Below are 16,210 nucleotides of genomic sequence, written 5' to 3' on the forward strand. Positions count from 1 at the left end.
ATCCACAGCCTTTTGAAGGTGCAAGTTCCAGATTTCCAACACCCTTTGTGTAAAAGAAATGCTTCCTGATTTCAATCATAAATAACTTGGTTCTAATTTTAAGATTATGCCCTTTGCTCCTCTCTGAGTCTAGTCTATTGATTCTCTTTATCATTTTAAACACCTTGATTAGATCGACCCTCAACTTTCTAATCTCAACAAAGAATGCTACAAAAAGCTTCTGTGTTCGTGGGCTAAAGAAATGAAACAATTAACCACATTTCCACTCCCGATTGTCATCCAGTGACTCCTGCTGGGAAAGTGAGTGCATGCCAACAACACACAAAACTAAGCACTAAAATATCATGCCAACACTCAATGTGTAGACCCAACATGAAGAAATGACATGTGGGTGAAGTGCTGAAAAACTGCCAAAATATATCATATCATTAGAAAGCAGTACCTTCAGAAGATAGGGCATGACTGGGAAAAGATATACCTAATGGGAACAATAGGAACCCCTGTTTATCTGCGCCAGGTTGGTTGCAGTTCTGAGTTCTTCATATATTTGAGGTATATTTCAGTGCCAGCTTCAGGAATTTCATTGCATTTATCAGACAATTCTATTCTTTAAAGCACACTTGCAACCCCGAGGCCTGTTTGTGTCAACATTAACAGCACAGGGCAAATACAGGATTATAATACTGTACACTTGCACTAGAACCTGACTGGTGTTATTACAGTTAATTTTATTTGTGACTCAAACTAGGGTTGTCATCTTTTGCCAATTCCAAGATTGAACAGGGTTGGGGTAAGAGTAGGAGGAGGGGTGGGCTCATGGTGTCAATGCTAAGATTTGCTTTGCTGATGATGAAAGTTCATTATAAACCTTAATAACCTGGGTGATGTGACAAAAGTATAATAATTTTCATAATATTTTTCTGCTTTTTTTGTGAAGTAGGTTTATGGTGTGATTATAGTTGGGTCTGTCTGTGTGATTTAATTATATTTGGAGTCAAGTAGACTGCAAGCTTGAAATCAAAGAAGCTAGGTTGTAGAAATATGCTTGAGATGCTATTGAGCAAACATGGATGCTGGCTCAGCATATAAGGTGTGAAGGGAATTTGCATGTTTTTATAAGGGAAAGTATTGTTGGATTTCAAAGGGATGTTAGTCTGTTTACAACTATCCAGATAAGCAAGGCTAAGAAGTGTGTTTATTTTTCCCAAAGATTACTGACAATATTGGCAACATGACAGTTTTTATATTATGGGGAAGATACAGTTTCAAAGACATAGGGAACAATAGAATTTACACATTAAAGAGAGAGAAACATATATAAAGGAGAATGAAAGGCTATGTGAGGAGAGGGTCATGTAAGATCTAACAGGAGTGTGTGAAACAGCCTTCAAGAAGCCTCCAGCCATTTGTGCATAAGTCTGCTATGTAAAGTAACTGAAGTTGGGGAAAAACCATTTGGAATTCCACTGTCAAGTGGGTATTGTGTTAACTTGCTGGTTTTATTTTAAACCTAAAATTTATTTTGGACTGTTGCCTTTAAGGGTGCGTGTAACTGGGAGTCAGGTTAATTAGGAATTTTAGGAGTTGTTATAGTTGTAAGTAATTTGTAGACTTATGTATGTGCTTGAAATCTTTTTATTTTGTTAATAAATATTTTAATTTAAGGTCTTAGTGGCCTCATTACTCATGAATTCAGTGCACACATCTTGTAATAAATGCAAATCACAAAACCGTTGTGATAGCGCGACCATGTTTCCCTTGTGGATTTGGTCCACTTAGCACACATCATCTGCCATGTCAATACAAAATTTGGGGCTCTTTGCGGGATATTTGAAATTCCTTGATTGGCTTGGAGTTGGTGAATCTTAAGGCTACCGGTACGAGAAGTACATTGAATTCAGGAGTTTGTGTGAGGGGTTTTAAAGTGGTGAGACTGCAAAATGGCTGTAGTCATGGCTAAAACTTTTTTGGAAATAGAAGATATAACTCTGATGGGGTTACAAGAAGTATCTAAGGGTACATTAACAGAATTGCTGGGATAGGTTGCAGTTGATGGGGCAAAGAAAGCGGACATAGTTGAAGTGATAGCACAGCATTAGAAGTTGGAAGGGACACCTGAAACTAGTGAGTCACAGCTGGAGGTAGTGAGACACTTCAGTTACAAATGAAGAAGCTTGAACATGAGCAAAGGAACTGAAGAAACTTGAATTAGTGGGAAAAGAAAGAGAAAAATAGAGAGTATTTCAAAGAGAAATGGAAATACAAAAACTCAACCTCCAGAGGGAGAAGTTAGCAATTGGAAAAGAGAGAGGGATCAAGAAAGAGAATACTGGCTTCAAAAGCTGGACCTTAAAAAAGAGATCTCAGATGCTGAGGGAGATTCTGATGTGGAAACAACCACTTCTAGTCTAAAACCCAGTGGGGAGATGTTTAAATTTGTGCAAGCTCTTCCGCAGTTTGAAGAAAGGGATGTAGAGGCATTCTTCATTTCATTTGAGAAGATACCTAAGATGAAATGGCCACAAGAAATCTGGACATTGCTTTTACAGTCTAGGTTAGTAGATAGAGCTCATGAGGTTTATGCTTCACTGTCAAAAGAAGTATCGGTGGATTGTGATGCATTAAAAAAAGGATATTTTTAATGCATATGAGTTGGTTCCTGAGGCGCACAGGCAGAAATTTGGGAATATAAGGAAGTAGCCTTGTATTGAGTTTGAGAGAGTAAAACAAAGTAATTTTGACCGGTGGATATGGGCATTAAAAGTAGAGACAAAATATGCAGCTCTAAGAGAAGTAATTCTTTTGGAAGAATTTAAAGATTTAATTCCTTCGGTAGTGAGAACTCAGGTGGAGGAACAGAGTGTTAAAACGGTAAGACAAGCAGCAGAGATAGCTAATGATTATGAGTTAGTTCATAGATCTAAATCTTTTTTTCGTCACCCTTTTAAATCGGAGAACGATAAAAAGTGGGAAGGTGAAAGGAAGGTAGGTAGTCAGGGAAGAGAAGGAGTAGTTGGAAATTCTCAGGAAATTTTTTCTCAGACTAAAATGGAAGGTGTAGAGGGTAAATGTGACACTCGAAAATGGAGGTGTTTTCATTGTAATAAGGTTGGACACACAAAGTCAATGTGTAGGGGGTTAAGGGAAAATCATTGCAGCAATTGAAATGCAGAAACGTTCTGGAAGTAAAAGTACTGTGGGTTCTGAGGTCCAGACACAGGAAAAAACAGTGGTTTGTGTACAGGTAAAGCGGAAAGAATCTGTGATAGGTAAAGAAGTGGGAATGTGTCCACAACTTACCCAAGAGAGTTCTGAAGAGCAGGTTGCAGAAATGTTTAAAGATTTTGTATGTGAAGGGGAAGTCTTTCTGTGTGTACAGGGTGGAGCAGGTAAATATATTAACATTTTAAGAGACACAAGGGCCAGTCAATCCTTAATGTTATGGGATAGTGATATTTGTTGTTCAGAGGGAGTATTGCAGGAAAAGGTAATAATAAGTGGGGTTCATGGAGATGCTAAACCTATTCCATTGTGGAAGGTAAATTTAAAGAGTAAGTGGAAAACGGGTGAAGTGATTGTTGGAGTAGTGGAAAAATTGCCCAATGCAAGGGTTCAATTTATTTTAGGTAATGGGTATTTTAGCTGGGCCACAGATGTGGGTGATGCCTACAGTAGTTGAGCAGCGTATGGAGGTGCATTCAACAGAGGTTGTTCAGGGAGAGATAATGGAAGAGAATGAAGCTGACTGTTTGGCTCAAGGGAGTTGATTCATGAGAAATTGGTGGGTCAAAATTAGGAAACTACTGTCCTGGATTACATGACAAACTTCAGAGAAAGGTTGAACACAGCATGTGAGTTTACAAGGGAACATTTAAAGATATCACAGCGAAGGCAGGTAGGAGAGCCACAGCTCGTAGTTTTATTGCTGGGGGAAAAGTGTTAGTTTTGTTACCAGTGTTGGGTGAATCATTAGAGGCAAGATTTAGTGAGCATTACAGGATTGAAAAGAAACTGAATGAAGTAAATTATTTAATAAATACTCCAGATAGAAGAAAGAAGCAGAGGGTGTGTCATGTAAATATACTTTAAAAGTATTTTGACAGGGAAGAGGACCAAAAGGAGGTATTAGTGATGGTGGATAAGGAGAAAGACGTAGAAATGAATGATTCTGAAATTGATTTTCCTCTAATCAAATTGGATAATGAGGGGGTACTTAAAAATTTAAATGTAATATTAAGTTACCTTCCAGACAAGTGTCAAAGTGATTTGGAGAAGTTATTGAAGTCACACAAAGCAATTTGTGGGAATAAGCTGGGGAGGACAAATTTAGCTACACATGTTGTAAGCATAGGGGATTCATTTTCAATAAGGCAACATCCTTAGATTAAGTCCAGCAAAACTATCACAAGTACAGAAAGAAACTGAATTCATGCTTCAAAATGACATCATTGAGTCTAGTTGCAGTAACTGGAGTTTGCCTATTGTGCTGGTACCGAAACCAGATGGAACACAAAGACTGTGTGTAGATTATCGCAAGGTGAATGCAGTGACAAAAGCGGATTCATATCCTATACCACGGTTGGAAGATTGCATTGAGAAAGTGGGACAATCAAAGTTTATCACAAAGATTGATATGCTGAGAGGATATTGGCAAGTGCCGTTATCGGAGAGAGCAAAGGAGCTATCAGCCTTTGTGTCGCCAGATGGACTATATTAGTTCAAAGTTATGCCATTTGGTATGAAAATGCACCTGCAACATTTCAAAGACTGACAAACAAAGTAATTGCAGGACTGAGCAATTGTGCTGTTCATATTGATGACTTGATAGTTTTCAGTCAAACATGGGAGGAGCACTTACAACATCTGGATTAACTATTTGTTCGACTGCAAGAAGCTAATTTCGTGCTGAACTTGGCTATGTGAGTTTGCAGAAGCGCAAGTTACATATCTAGGCCATCCCATTGGACATGGTAAGGTGGCTCCGAGAGAAGTGAAAGTCAAAGCCATCATGAATTTCCTTGTGCCTACAACAAAACGAGAAGCTTTGAGATTTCTGGGCATGAGTGGGTTTTACCAAAAATTTGTACCAAATTTTAGCAGCGTGGTTGTACCATTGACTGAACTTTTTAAAAAAGAACAAGAAGTTTCAATGGACACAGGAATGTCAGAAACTACGACACCAGTTTTGGCAGTACCTAATTATGCAATTTAAGTTGACCATTGACTCACGTGATGTAGGCATTGGTGCTGTGCTGTTGCAAAAAGTTGAAACTGGAATTGAGAAACTGATAGGGTATTTTTCATGAAAGCTCAATGTACAACAGAGATAATTTTCAACGATCGAATGGGAGACTCTGGGTCTGGTGTTAGTGTTGCAGAATTTTGAGGTTTATGTTGCAAACAATTCATTAGAAACAATTGTTTATACAGACCACAATCCTTTAAAATCTCTGGACAAATTTCGAGACCGAAGTGCAAGACTGTCCAAATGGAGTTTATTACTGCAACCATTTAATTTACAGATTATGCATGTGGCTGGGTGAGAAAATCTAATTGCAGATGCATTGTCAAGAGTTTAAAGCTCAAAGGGAAATTGGACATTTAAAACCTGGACACTGGACACAAATGACCTCTATTGATACAAAGAATTTGTATATATATTATGTTAATGCATGCATCTGGTAATGTAACAGTTTGTATATATAGATAAGTATAGTAAGTGGTATAAGATGGGTTGAGAAAGTGAAGCCATCTTTTTAAATTATGATGGTTCATATCTCCATAAGGGTGGAGGTGTGATGAAGAAGAAGCTAGGTGTAGAAATGTGCTTGAGATGCTAAAGGATGGATGCTGGCCTAGCATGTAAAAGGTCTCAGTGGACTCATTACTCATGAACTCAGTGCACACATCTCCTTGTAATAAATACAAATTGCAAAACCATTGTGATAGCATAACCAAGTTTCCCTTGTGGATTTGGTAGGCCTGGCGCATCATCTGCCACGTCATAACAATGATTAATGTCTCTACATCATGATAAAACAGAAGTAAAAATAATGGATTGTTTTTCTAAGTGACTTAGATTCCAGTGTATATCTCAGACACTTCTGGACAGGCTATTCAAATATTGGCACGTTTGGATCAACGTGATACTGATTGTAACATCCATCCAAGGCAGACCGTTATCCTTTCGTTTTTTCTGATAGTACTAAACACCGGGATCCAGTGATAAACAGATGTTACTTAAAAACTGTTTGGAACTGCACGAATATCACTAGAATGTAGTTTTTTTTTGTAGTTTTATGCACTGAAATGTTTCGTTTTTTTTACTTAGAATCACTGTCAGAAAATTATATTTAAATTTTAATAAAAATATGCATTTGGACTGAGTTTTTGTAATTTGCTTATCTCAAATTAATCACCACTCAATATTTCAATGATGCAAGACAATCTCGAAACACCTATAGGCACTTTTAGCAAGGAGTCACTGGGTGGCGCCATCGCTGCTGTTGCATTCAGAAACCTTGGTTTAAAGTTAGCGAAAATGAGGAACAAAATAAATCACTGTGAGTTTTGAGACAGCGAAAGAGGGACATAAAATAAAATAAAGGTTAGGTTCGTACAGGGATATGGCACTAAAATCTGGAGATTGGCTATTAAGAGATACACAACAGGGAAACAAGGAGAGTCACTGAGAGTGAGGGCACTGTGGTAAAGATGGAGAGCACGGTGATTACAGATAATTCAGTATGGAGGCAGATGCTGATAAAGAGGGGAACCTCGAAGGTGAAGAGGAAGATGCTACTGAAAGAGGGCGAAATTGAACACAGAGCGAAAGGAATAAAGATCGACTGTGGCCTGGAATTCTCTCCGCGGACAAAATTGGGGAATTCCGCTCAAAAGGCGTCCCAGTTCTGGCCAAGGTGAAATTGCACCCAAGTGTCCGCATGAACTAATTATCATTAGGTTGAGTGCAAAAATCACCCATGGATCAGGGCAATTTGAACGGAATCTTGTCACCTATTGAAAATCCTCTTCCATCGGGAAGAAAAATGCAGCTCCGGTCCCCGATGGGTCAGTGAGTCCCAGCCGCCTGCGGCTCGTTCAGGGGCAGCTCCGTCCAATTTAGCACGGCGGACGGATTCCTGAAGCTGCAGGCTCAATCATAGGTCTCACGAGATGTATGGGCCTAATTGAAATGGGAACAGCGCCAATAGGGCCTCAAAGCACTCGAGTAGAGTAGCATAAATGTTGAGAAAAGGCACCCTTTCAGAGTGAGGTTGGTAACTGCAGGGTAAGCAGCACTTGCTTCTCGACTGCAAACCTTTGCAGTAATTATTTTGAATTGTTCGCTAGGAACTGTCTCGACCATTGCCTCTTACAGATGATTAACAGCATAGGCACTGGTGACAAGGCTACCTGCAGGGCATGGCAGCATTAGGAAGATTGGAGCATTACCAGAAGCATAGGAGTGAAACACTCCGGCTCTGGAGGTGTGACATTGTAAAACATACTGGGTAGAATAAGAGGAATGGGTAGAGAGTGGCAAACTATACCAAAATTGAGGAGAAGATATTAGAACAAAATTACTACTGTCGGGATTAAACGGTAATTATCAAAACCAGTAAACTTAAGTGGTCATCCTACGGACCTGAATTCTAGGTTGACTTGCATTCAGTGGGTGTGGGAGTCATAACAGACCTCCCACCGTATAGGACTAATCACTCTATTGGCCGGTATAAAAGATGGATGCAACCATGTTAGACTTTCAATCAGGCTGAGAATCCTTCAGCTACCTCACACTATTCTCCAATGGCACATGATTTCTGGAAATGCTCCAGAAAAGGTAGGAATCTGCTACACAGTTATCAGTTGTAATCTCCCAGAATACATACTGCATTATCCATTAAACGGATGCAAGCATCATTTTACTGGTAAACTTGTCTGTGATGGAAGCAAGATAATAAAATGAAATAAGCTACATAACAAACCATTTCTCCATCACATGCACCAGATTATTCAGATATGTCCTTTTTGTTTAATGAAATGATGTCTTGCATTACATTAAACCATATAAGTTTCACACACAATAAAAAAGTAATCGTCACCTCAATGTGAAATCAAATTCTATTTGATGCAACTTTATACAAATTTGGTTAAACCATTGTAACATTTCCAAGAGGGTGTAATTTGCTCATAAGTCAACATTTCTCACTAGTGTGGGAAAACCCACAAAACATTTGGCCTGTTACCATCAATATACATGCAAGTTAGGAGCAGGAGTAAGCCATCTGGCTCCTTGAGCCTGCTCTCCCATTCAATAAGATCATGGCTGCTCTGATTCTGACCTCAACATTCTGCCTACCCCGATAGCTTTGAACTCCCTTATTAGTCAAGAATCTACTCCTGCCTTAAAAATGTTCATTGACCCTGCCTCCACCGCTCTCTGGAGAAAAGAGTTCCAAAGATTCAGGACCCTCTGAGAGAGAAGATTTCTTCTCATCTCCATCTTAACTGGGAGACCCCTTATTTTTAAACTGTGTCCCCTAGTTCTAGTCTCTCCCGCAAGGGGAAAGATCCTTGCAGCATCCACGCTGTCAAGTCCCCTCAGGACTTATGTTTCAATAAGACCACCTCTCAATCTTCAAAACTCCAGTGGTTACAGGGCCAGCCTGTCCAGCCTTTCCTCATAAGATAACCACTATCTCAGGTATCAGTCCAGTGAACCTTCTCTGAGCTGTTTCTAACACATTTATATCCTTTCTTAAATAAGGAGACCAAAAGTGTACACTCCAACTGTGGTCTCACCAACGCCCTGTACAACAGTAGCAAAATAGCCCTACTTTTATATTCTATTCCCCTTGCAATAAATGACAACATTCCATTTGTCTTCCTAATCACTTGATATACCTGTATACTAACTTTTCCTGATTAATGTACCAGGACACCCAGATCCCTCTGTACTGCAATCTCTCTCCATTTAAATAATATACTGCTTCCCTGTTCTTCCTGCAAAAGTGAATAAGTTCATTTCCTGCATTATACTCCATCTGTCAAATTTTTGCCCACTCACTTAACCAATCCACCTCCCTTTCCAGACTCCTTATGTCCTCTTCGCAACTTACTTTCCTACCTATTGTTGTGTCATTGGCAAATTTAGCAACCATACATTTGGTTCCTTTATCCAAGACATTGGTACAAATTGTAACTAGTTGAGGCCCAAGCTCCCATCCCACAAGTGGCACACTACTTATTTGTAGTGAGTTACTTTGTTCATTACCTGTGTGCCAGTCTACCTGCGAGTATGGTTATTATTGGGTGTTTTAATTTATCATTTGTTCAATTCAACTAAGTGGTTTAATACTTTCACAAAGCTCTTTATTTCATTGGTTGTAAAGTGGTTTGGAACATACTGAGGTGAAAGATGCTAATTTTTTAAAATTATAATGTGTTTGGTTATAAATAGCTTAGCTTTGTAATAAATTGGAATATAACTCCGAGGTTTGACAGCATGTGGAGGATAACTCCAATAAAGTATCACACGGGATTTCAAAACAATACCTTTAAGAGTGCATTTATATTACAAGCTTAGTGAAGGTGCAAGGAATTCACACCACAGATCATGTAAAACTGGAGCTCTCGCCCTATCGGACCTTGGAGTCAAGAAAAGTGACACTCCCTTCTCCACTTCACGGCATTTTTGAGTTGTTCCTAACTCTGAACTTTGACTACGTTTATTCAATAGCTGTAGCATCCAGGCAAAGAGAAACCACTTCTCACCAACGTTACCAATCTAATGAAAAGTCATTTGAGTTCACTTATTATGGCACACCGTCGCCAAACATTGAGAATTGAAGGAATTGGACAATGACCTGTACCTGCTGGAAAGCATATTCAGAGCTTCGCCCTAGATAAGGAAACTTCAGCTGCTCATCTCCTAGGACATCTGCAGCCTAACCATTTCTTTAGCGTGTCCTGTACACTTTGAGGTGTGTGGAAATTGTGTTCAGAATGTACGGGACACTTTGTGAGCTTTGTCAAGGCGAAGCTACACCCAAGTTTCCGCGCAGTCATTAGCACCAACCTCCCATGGAAAAATGCAATCCAGCATGACTGGAACTGTATCAAGATTTAAGGATGGGGGTGGTGCAGAAGATAAGGGGGGAAAATTCCATTCAGTGTGAGCCTGGAGACCACAGCATTAGTATCTCTGTTTAAACGTATTAATGATATCTGCAGAGCAGGCCTGTTGACGTGAGCAATTGACTGCTGGTCACTGCTGGTCAGGTGATTAACGTTGGATTCATGTGAGTGCAGATGCTGGCACAATGTGACCCATCGTGACCGAGCGCCATCAGTGGAAACTCACCTTTTTGACCTGGGGGTCGTGGGCCAGTTTCGTAGGTGAGATTGTTGCGAGTCAATGGACTGTTGCAGCGTTCAAAATTGCTCCTGGGCATCGTTCTAGGCGGAACTAAAATCCTGCGATCTATTGCACAGTTTACTTTGATTCTGCCCACATCAATCAGGGTGAAAACCGCGTGGGAACTCCCCGAGTGTAAAATGCTCAGGCACAGCAATGTGTGCAGTAAAAGCATGGGATATCAGGTGGAGTTTCAATGCAACTCGTTTCTTCCTTAGTAGCGAGATGTACAAACTGTGCACAACGGCCCTCTGAATTCTGAAGGATGTTTTGATGGATTTAGTGACTTTCAGGTACACTGTATTTTGTTGCGGGGGCGGGTTTAAAAGTCCAAATGTGCCGCCCTGGATCGAACGCAATGGTACTTTCTGGACTTACGGTGCAAAAGCCTAGACTTCGACATGGAAGAGGCAAAGGACGTGTAGTTTTAGTAAAACTCCAGCAGATATGCGGTCTCAAGTATTGAATTTAGCAAGTCATATATAATTATAAAAGAGGTCCCAAAAGATTGTAATAAGTGCACTTCAAGTCTTCTAAAAAAACAAACCTGTTTAATCGCTGCTATAGATTTCGAAGCGTTGAAAATAAAAAAAAAGGCAGGAACCGCACCCTCCCCCTCCCCCAATAAAAAAAACATTTGCGAATCTCGTTCCATGTGTTTTCTGTTTTAACTGTATTGTTTTAGTGTGGCACAATTAGAAGTGTGAGTAGATAAAACAACGATGCAAATTCCTTGGCCGGCAGACCATGTTTCAAAATGCAACATGAAAGCTTCCTGGTCGCCCACAGCTACAAGCGCCTCAGGACGGTCACCAGGTGTCGGCTGTGGCCATACGTGAATTGAGACTTGCAGCATTTCCACAAAGCACTTCGCATACTGAGTTTATAATGAGAAGACACGTCCCTTGTTTTATTCAATAAAATTAGATCTTCCATTACATTAACCACGCATAAAAGACAAGCAACCCACGAGTAAAACCATTTCTTGAACCTGGAATGTACACACTGTTGGACATCACTTAGAACCATCCAGACAAATTTAGTTAACGGGTTAATGACATTTTCACCGGGTGAAACTCATCTACGGCTCAATGTTTCTCTTGGCTACAGGAAACGCCCCTAAACATTGGGTAAGTGTCGCCAACATACATTCATTGAGCTGCTCTTCCCGTAGTGTGTGTGTGTGTTGGCCTGCCGGCTCTTGAAATTATTTTTGGTTTTCTTTTTAACTCGTCTTCTGTTCCGTTTGACCTACTTGTGCAAAGCTCATTACCCCGCGCATGTTAATATTTAACAGGTAGAGATTGGAGCATTACCTGTCTGGGAGCTGGGCCAATATTTCAAATAGACAGGGCTGTATGGTTAGAATTATTCAGAAAACACCAAAAGATGAGTCCCTAAACAAGCACACACACATAAATACACATACACACAAACACCCAGACACACAACAGCCACACATACGCAGACATATGCGCATACACCAATATGCATACAGACGCATGAACACAGACATATGCACACAAGAACATACCCACGCATAAATACGCACGCAGCATACATACACACAGAAAATGCATACACACACAGAATTACACATGCAGGCTTACACACAACCAAATTCGCACACATAAACCTACATACGCACGCAGAAAATACGCACACACATATACTCACAAAAATTACATGCAAACACACACACATATGCTTACACTCACAATCCAGAAAACTGCTTACTCCGTGATGAAGTGAATTGGATATAGATTGTAAACAGGCATGTTTGTGTTCCTTATTTGTGTTCCTACTGTAAGTTTGAAAGTCCACACGTGTTGTAACCGCAAATCAAAGAAACCCGTAGACGTTGTACAGAGGAGGGGGAGGGACAGTGGGCTTTGTGGGGATGGGTTTCAAAACGACGGGTTTGTGAATCTTCTGTCCGTTTAAAGAGTCTTTGGAGTAAGCGTGGAGCTCGGCTGGCAAGTTCGCACCTTTCCTCCACATCCCAATGTCAGGAATGCCCGAATGAGGCAGACCCATGTGACTCTGATAAAGCCGGTGGCCATGGTACTGAAATGGACAGCAACTGCAGACATTCATTGTACGTGACAGCGAGGCGAAGTGGAATTTCACGGGCTCTCGATCACAGTCCTGCTGGACCACTGGAAGTGCTGAAAGGTGTTTGGGTGGGTTGGAGCATTCCTGGGCTGGCTTGCTTTCGGACCCGTGGCCGGGCGGACCATTCGCCGAACCAGCCACGCGTTCTGCAGGGAGCAGGTTCAAAGACTGGAGGTGTTTGGTCGGCCTCGGTTCTTCCCAGAATGAGGCGGGGAGCTGTCTTTTCCTCATGGGCACCTGGTCATGTCTGCCCAGCTGTTTCCCCTCCGTGGTGGTGGCTGCCGACAAAGTCGGGCTGCAGTCTTGAGCGGCCGTGCAGGAGACCTTAGCGCCAGCGGGTTTGAAATGTAAGTGAGAGTCCGCATGCTGCAGAATATAAGCTCGGTTCTTGTCCTCGGACCCTCTCTTCGAACTGGACTCCAGCAGCCGGTTCGGGTGACACCGCGGGATCCGCGAGTACTTTTGCGAGAAGCGTTTCAGCTGTTTCTGCAAATATTTCCTGTGATCGACCGAACGCCGGCAAGGTGCAGATTTGTCCAGAGCCGCTTTGATGTCGCTCGAAGCCAGGTTGACAAAGTTCAACAAAGTTTTCACCTCGCTGTCCGCCGATGCCATGTCAATCCTAACTTCAGAGCATCCGTGCCTTTGGCTGCTTTGCCATCAATAATTCCAAGAGGCGGAATTTTCCCTCTTTCTCTCTCCCCAAGACTGGAAAGTAAAGAAGCCAAGTCATTTCACTAATCATCGAATCATGGATTATTAACCAGCAGAGTTGCTTCATGGAAGCCATCGACTTCAATTAGTGTCAGCATCATGAGTAGAGACCCCCTCACACCTACACACACCTCCGCACCCCGCCACCCCCCGCCTTGATGCTTTTCTAATATTTTATGCCCTGAGGATTTCAACCATGTTCATACATGTTAGTCTAGTTATTGTCTGAATTTCAGTAAGTACAGAATTTTGGTCCTTCTCACTGTTAAAATGACCTTTCGTTGCATTGACTTATATATTGACGAGGCTAATATAATGATTCCTAGCACACAGGCACACCCACGGGCATTTATTCACCTTTTAGCAGCTTCCTTGGACAATAAATATCACCACATAAAAAGAGTGAACAGAAAACGAGTTTTACTTCCGGCAGTCTTCCAGGTACTCCTAACTTCTTTATTCTACCAACAAGTGCCTAGTTTTACCCTAAAACTTCCCCCCCTCCCCCCACCCTCATACTTCCTGTATTTCTCATTTTATTTTTCTAGTTAATATATTCCTGGTTGAAACCCGTTGTGTCTCTCTAGATCCATTTGCTATATAGTTAAACCAGGGAATACAATGCTGGTTACATGGCACTGTACCTGTACATTAACTTCATTAATAACCCACCCCTTGTTTAATCGCGTTTACTCACCTTTCAGACCCGCGGGAGGACAAATCTTGAAATTTCGTTCTATTTTCTCACTGGAGTAAGCTGAATGAATATAAACTGCCTGTAGTTAAGGCACCTCCAGACCAATCAGCAGCTCCTTCCTAACACAATACATCCCAATCAGGCGCTGGGCTGGCTTGTTCCACATTCTTTTGTATCACAAATTGTTGTCATGGAAACGCAAGAGAGAGAAAAAAGCGAGCTACTAAGTACAATAATTTTCAATGCAATTTTCCCATTCTCTCTCTCTCTCCTTCGCCCCCTCATCCCTCGCTATAAAATATGATATGCGGATAATGTACAAAGACTGGGGAAAGGAGTTTTTTTTTTCCCATCATGAAAAATAACTTAAGCTGTCTGGAGGCTTGCAACGGGCATGCTTCAGTGCAGTAACACAATGCTGGCTTTGCAAGTCTGGCGTGCCTACTTTTAACTGTTCTGCTAAGGCTTTTTGGGGGGCTGATGTCAGAAGGAGAAGTAGGAGAAAAAACTGAAGAGATGTGCAGATATCCATGGATAGGGGGCTTGAGCGCTCAAGAATCTTGTCTTTATGTTTGCCTCCTCAATCGAGACACACAAAAGCTGAATTACCCATTCAAACCGCCCTGACAATGGGATCGAGTTGGATAGCACTCTTGCATTTGTAGTCAAACAGTTAGAGACTTAAATCGAGTCGTCATGATAGAGAAAGAGTTGGACAAAGCCCATAGAATATCCATCAGTAAACATTTTCCTATGTCATATTAGTGGGTCTCCATGGCTTCGCAGCGTCTAGAGACAATGGCACAAGTTTGCACACTCGACTACTGTCACCCTGCCAACGCATGCAACGGCCAAAAAAGGACAATCCATTGGAAACGATGAACTCTGTGGGGAAGGTAGGGCTGGAGTTTTTTTTTGAAAAGCGTGTGAAATGCTAATTGTTCTGCTTCCTTTCTTGATGAACTGGACGTTGCTCAGCGTGTCCTTCCCACCTCTCGCTCATGCAAGGTGGCTCTTTTGAAAGGGAAGAAGGTGAATGGACACTGACAGCACTTCGCTCATAAACGTGGAGGACGTGGCCTCTGCCTTTTGATGCGGGCTCCTCCCTCACCTGGGCTCAGTCTCCTGGAGGTTCTCTATGGACTGTGACATTAGGGATAACATTTGCGCTGCAGGACAATTTTTTTTTTTGGCACGTTGGGTTTAACACATGTGGATGTAATCCCAGGCATTTCGAAAGGAAATTGACACGTATTTCCTGGCACTCAATGTGACACTAAGTTAAACAGTGGAGGCATTAAATGTGTTTCTTTATTTTACACATAGTGTATGATTAAAGTTATAAGATTTGCACTCCTGCAGATGTTGTGCCATTTCAGATGCATTGTTCAAATGGCAGTCGAAATTGTACTTAGCCACTGCCTGAGAGGGTTGTGGAGGCAGATCTGATCATGGAATCCCAAAAGGAATTGGATAAGCATCTAAAGGGCAAAATATATATTGCAGGTTTAGGGGGAAAGGGCAAGGGGGTGGGACTAGCTAAATTGCTCCTGGAGGGAGCCGGCAGGCACTCAACAGGCCGAATGGCTTCATTCTGCACAGTAACCCTCCTATGATTCACATTTTCTAAGGCCAAGCATTATCGCCAGCTTTACTCTTAGCAAGTTAAAAGGGAATCATGTTTAAGGTCAATATCGGCATCACCAAGAAAAAGAAAATATTCTAAGTCTGGTTTTGGCGATTTCTCTACCTCACTGTTGTTTTCAACTTAATACCTGTTTTGGAAAGGTTCGCGTCAAATATTGGCTAAATATAGACTTATCAAAGGACAATGCACAAAAGCAATTAGAACAGACGCAGGTAACAGCTCTCCAGCTCTGAAGAAGGTTCATACGGACTCGAAACGTTAACTGTTTTTCCTTCTCTCCACAGATGCTGTTAGACCCGCTGAGTTTTTCCAGCATTTTCTGTTTTTGTTGCAGGTGGCAGTATTTGCCCACCATATGGCCTATTCGGGACTCTTGCGCATCCCTGACTTTTATCATTCCTTTTATCTGGCGGCTGTGCTTTCAGCTGCCAAAGATCTAAGCTCTGGAATTTCCTCCTTAAACCTCTCTGCCTCTCCAGCTCTTTTTTACTCCTTTAAGATGTTCTTTTAAAATCTACCTCTTTGGCCAAGCGTTTGGTTACCTAATACCTCCTTATGTGGCTCAATGTCAAATTTAGTTTGATAGTGTCCCCATGAAGTGTTGTGGGGTGCTTGT

At 41.4% G+C, this 16,210-nt stretch overlaps 2 protein-coding genes across 2 annotated transcripts in view; one reads left to right on the forward strand and one right to left on the reverse strand.

The window, feature by feature from the left end:
• asb2a.1 (ankyrin repeat and SOCS box containing 2a, tandem duplicate 1) overlaps positions 1-5,902 on the forward strand; it is a 33,548-nt gene extending 27,646 nt beyond the window's left edge. The window contains exon 8 of the mRNA XM_078562198.1: positions 5,431-5,902. Within this exon, the coding sequence (XP_078418324.1) occupies positions 5,431-5,543 (113 nt within the window). The 3' untranslated portion in view covers positions 5,544-5,902. The remainder of the gene's footprint in view (positions 1-5,430) is intronic.
• Positions 5,903-12,262: 6,360 nt separating this feature from the next.
• Positions 12,263-13,150, reverse strand: LOC144693458 (protein FAM181A-like). Its single transcript, XM_078563324.1, has one exon. It carries the CDS (start codon positions 13,148-13,150, stop codon positions 12,263-12,265), a length of 888 nt encoding a protein of 295 aa, XP_078419450.1.
• Positions 13,151-16,210: the final 3,060 nt, after the last annotated feature.

The sequence above is a fragment of the Cetorhinus maximus genome, chromosome 18 (genome assembly GCF_964194155.1).
Source record: "Cetorhinus maximus chromosome 18, sCetMax3.hap1.1, whole genome shotgun sequence".
Lineage (NCBI taxonomy): Eukaryota > Metazoa > Chordata > Chondrichthyes > Lamniformes > Cetorhinidae > Cetorhinus > Cetorhinus maximus.

Coding starts and splice junctions, on each gene's coding strand:
- LOC144693458 (XM_078563324.1), bottom strand. CDS start 13,150: ATGGCATCGGCGGACAGCGAGGTGAAAACTTTGTTGAACTTTGTCAAC.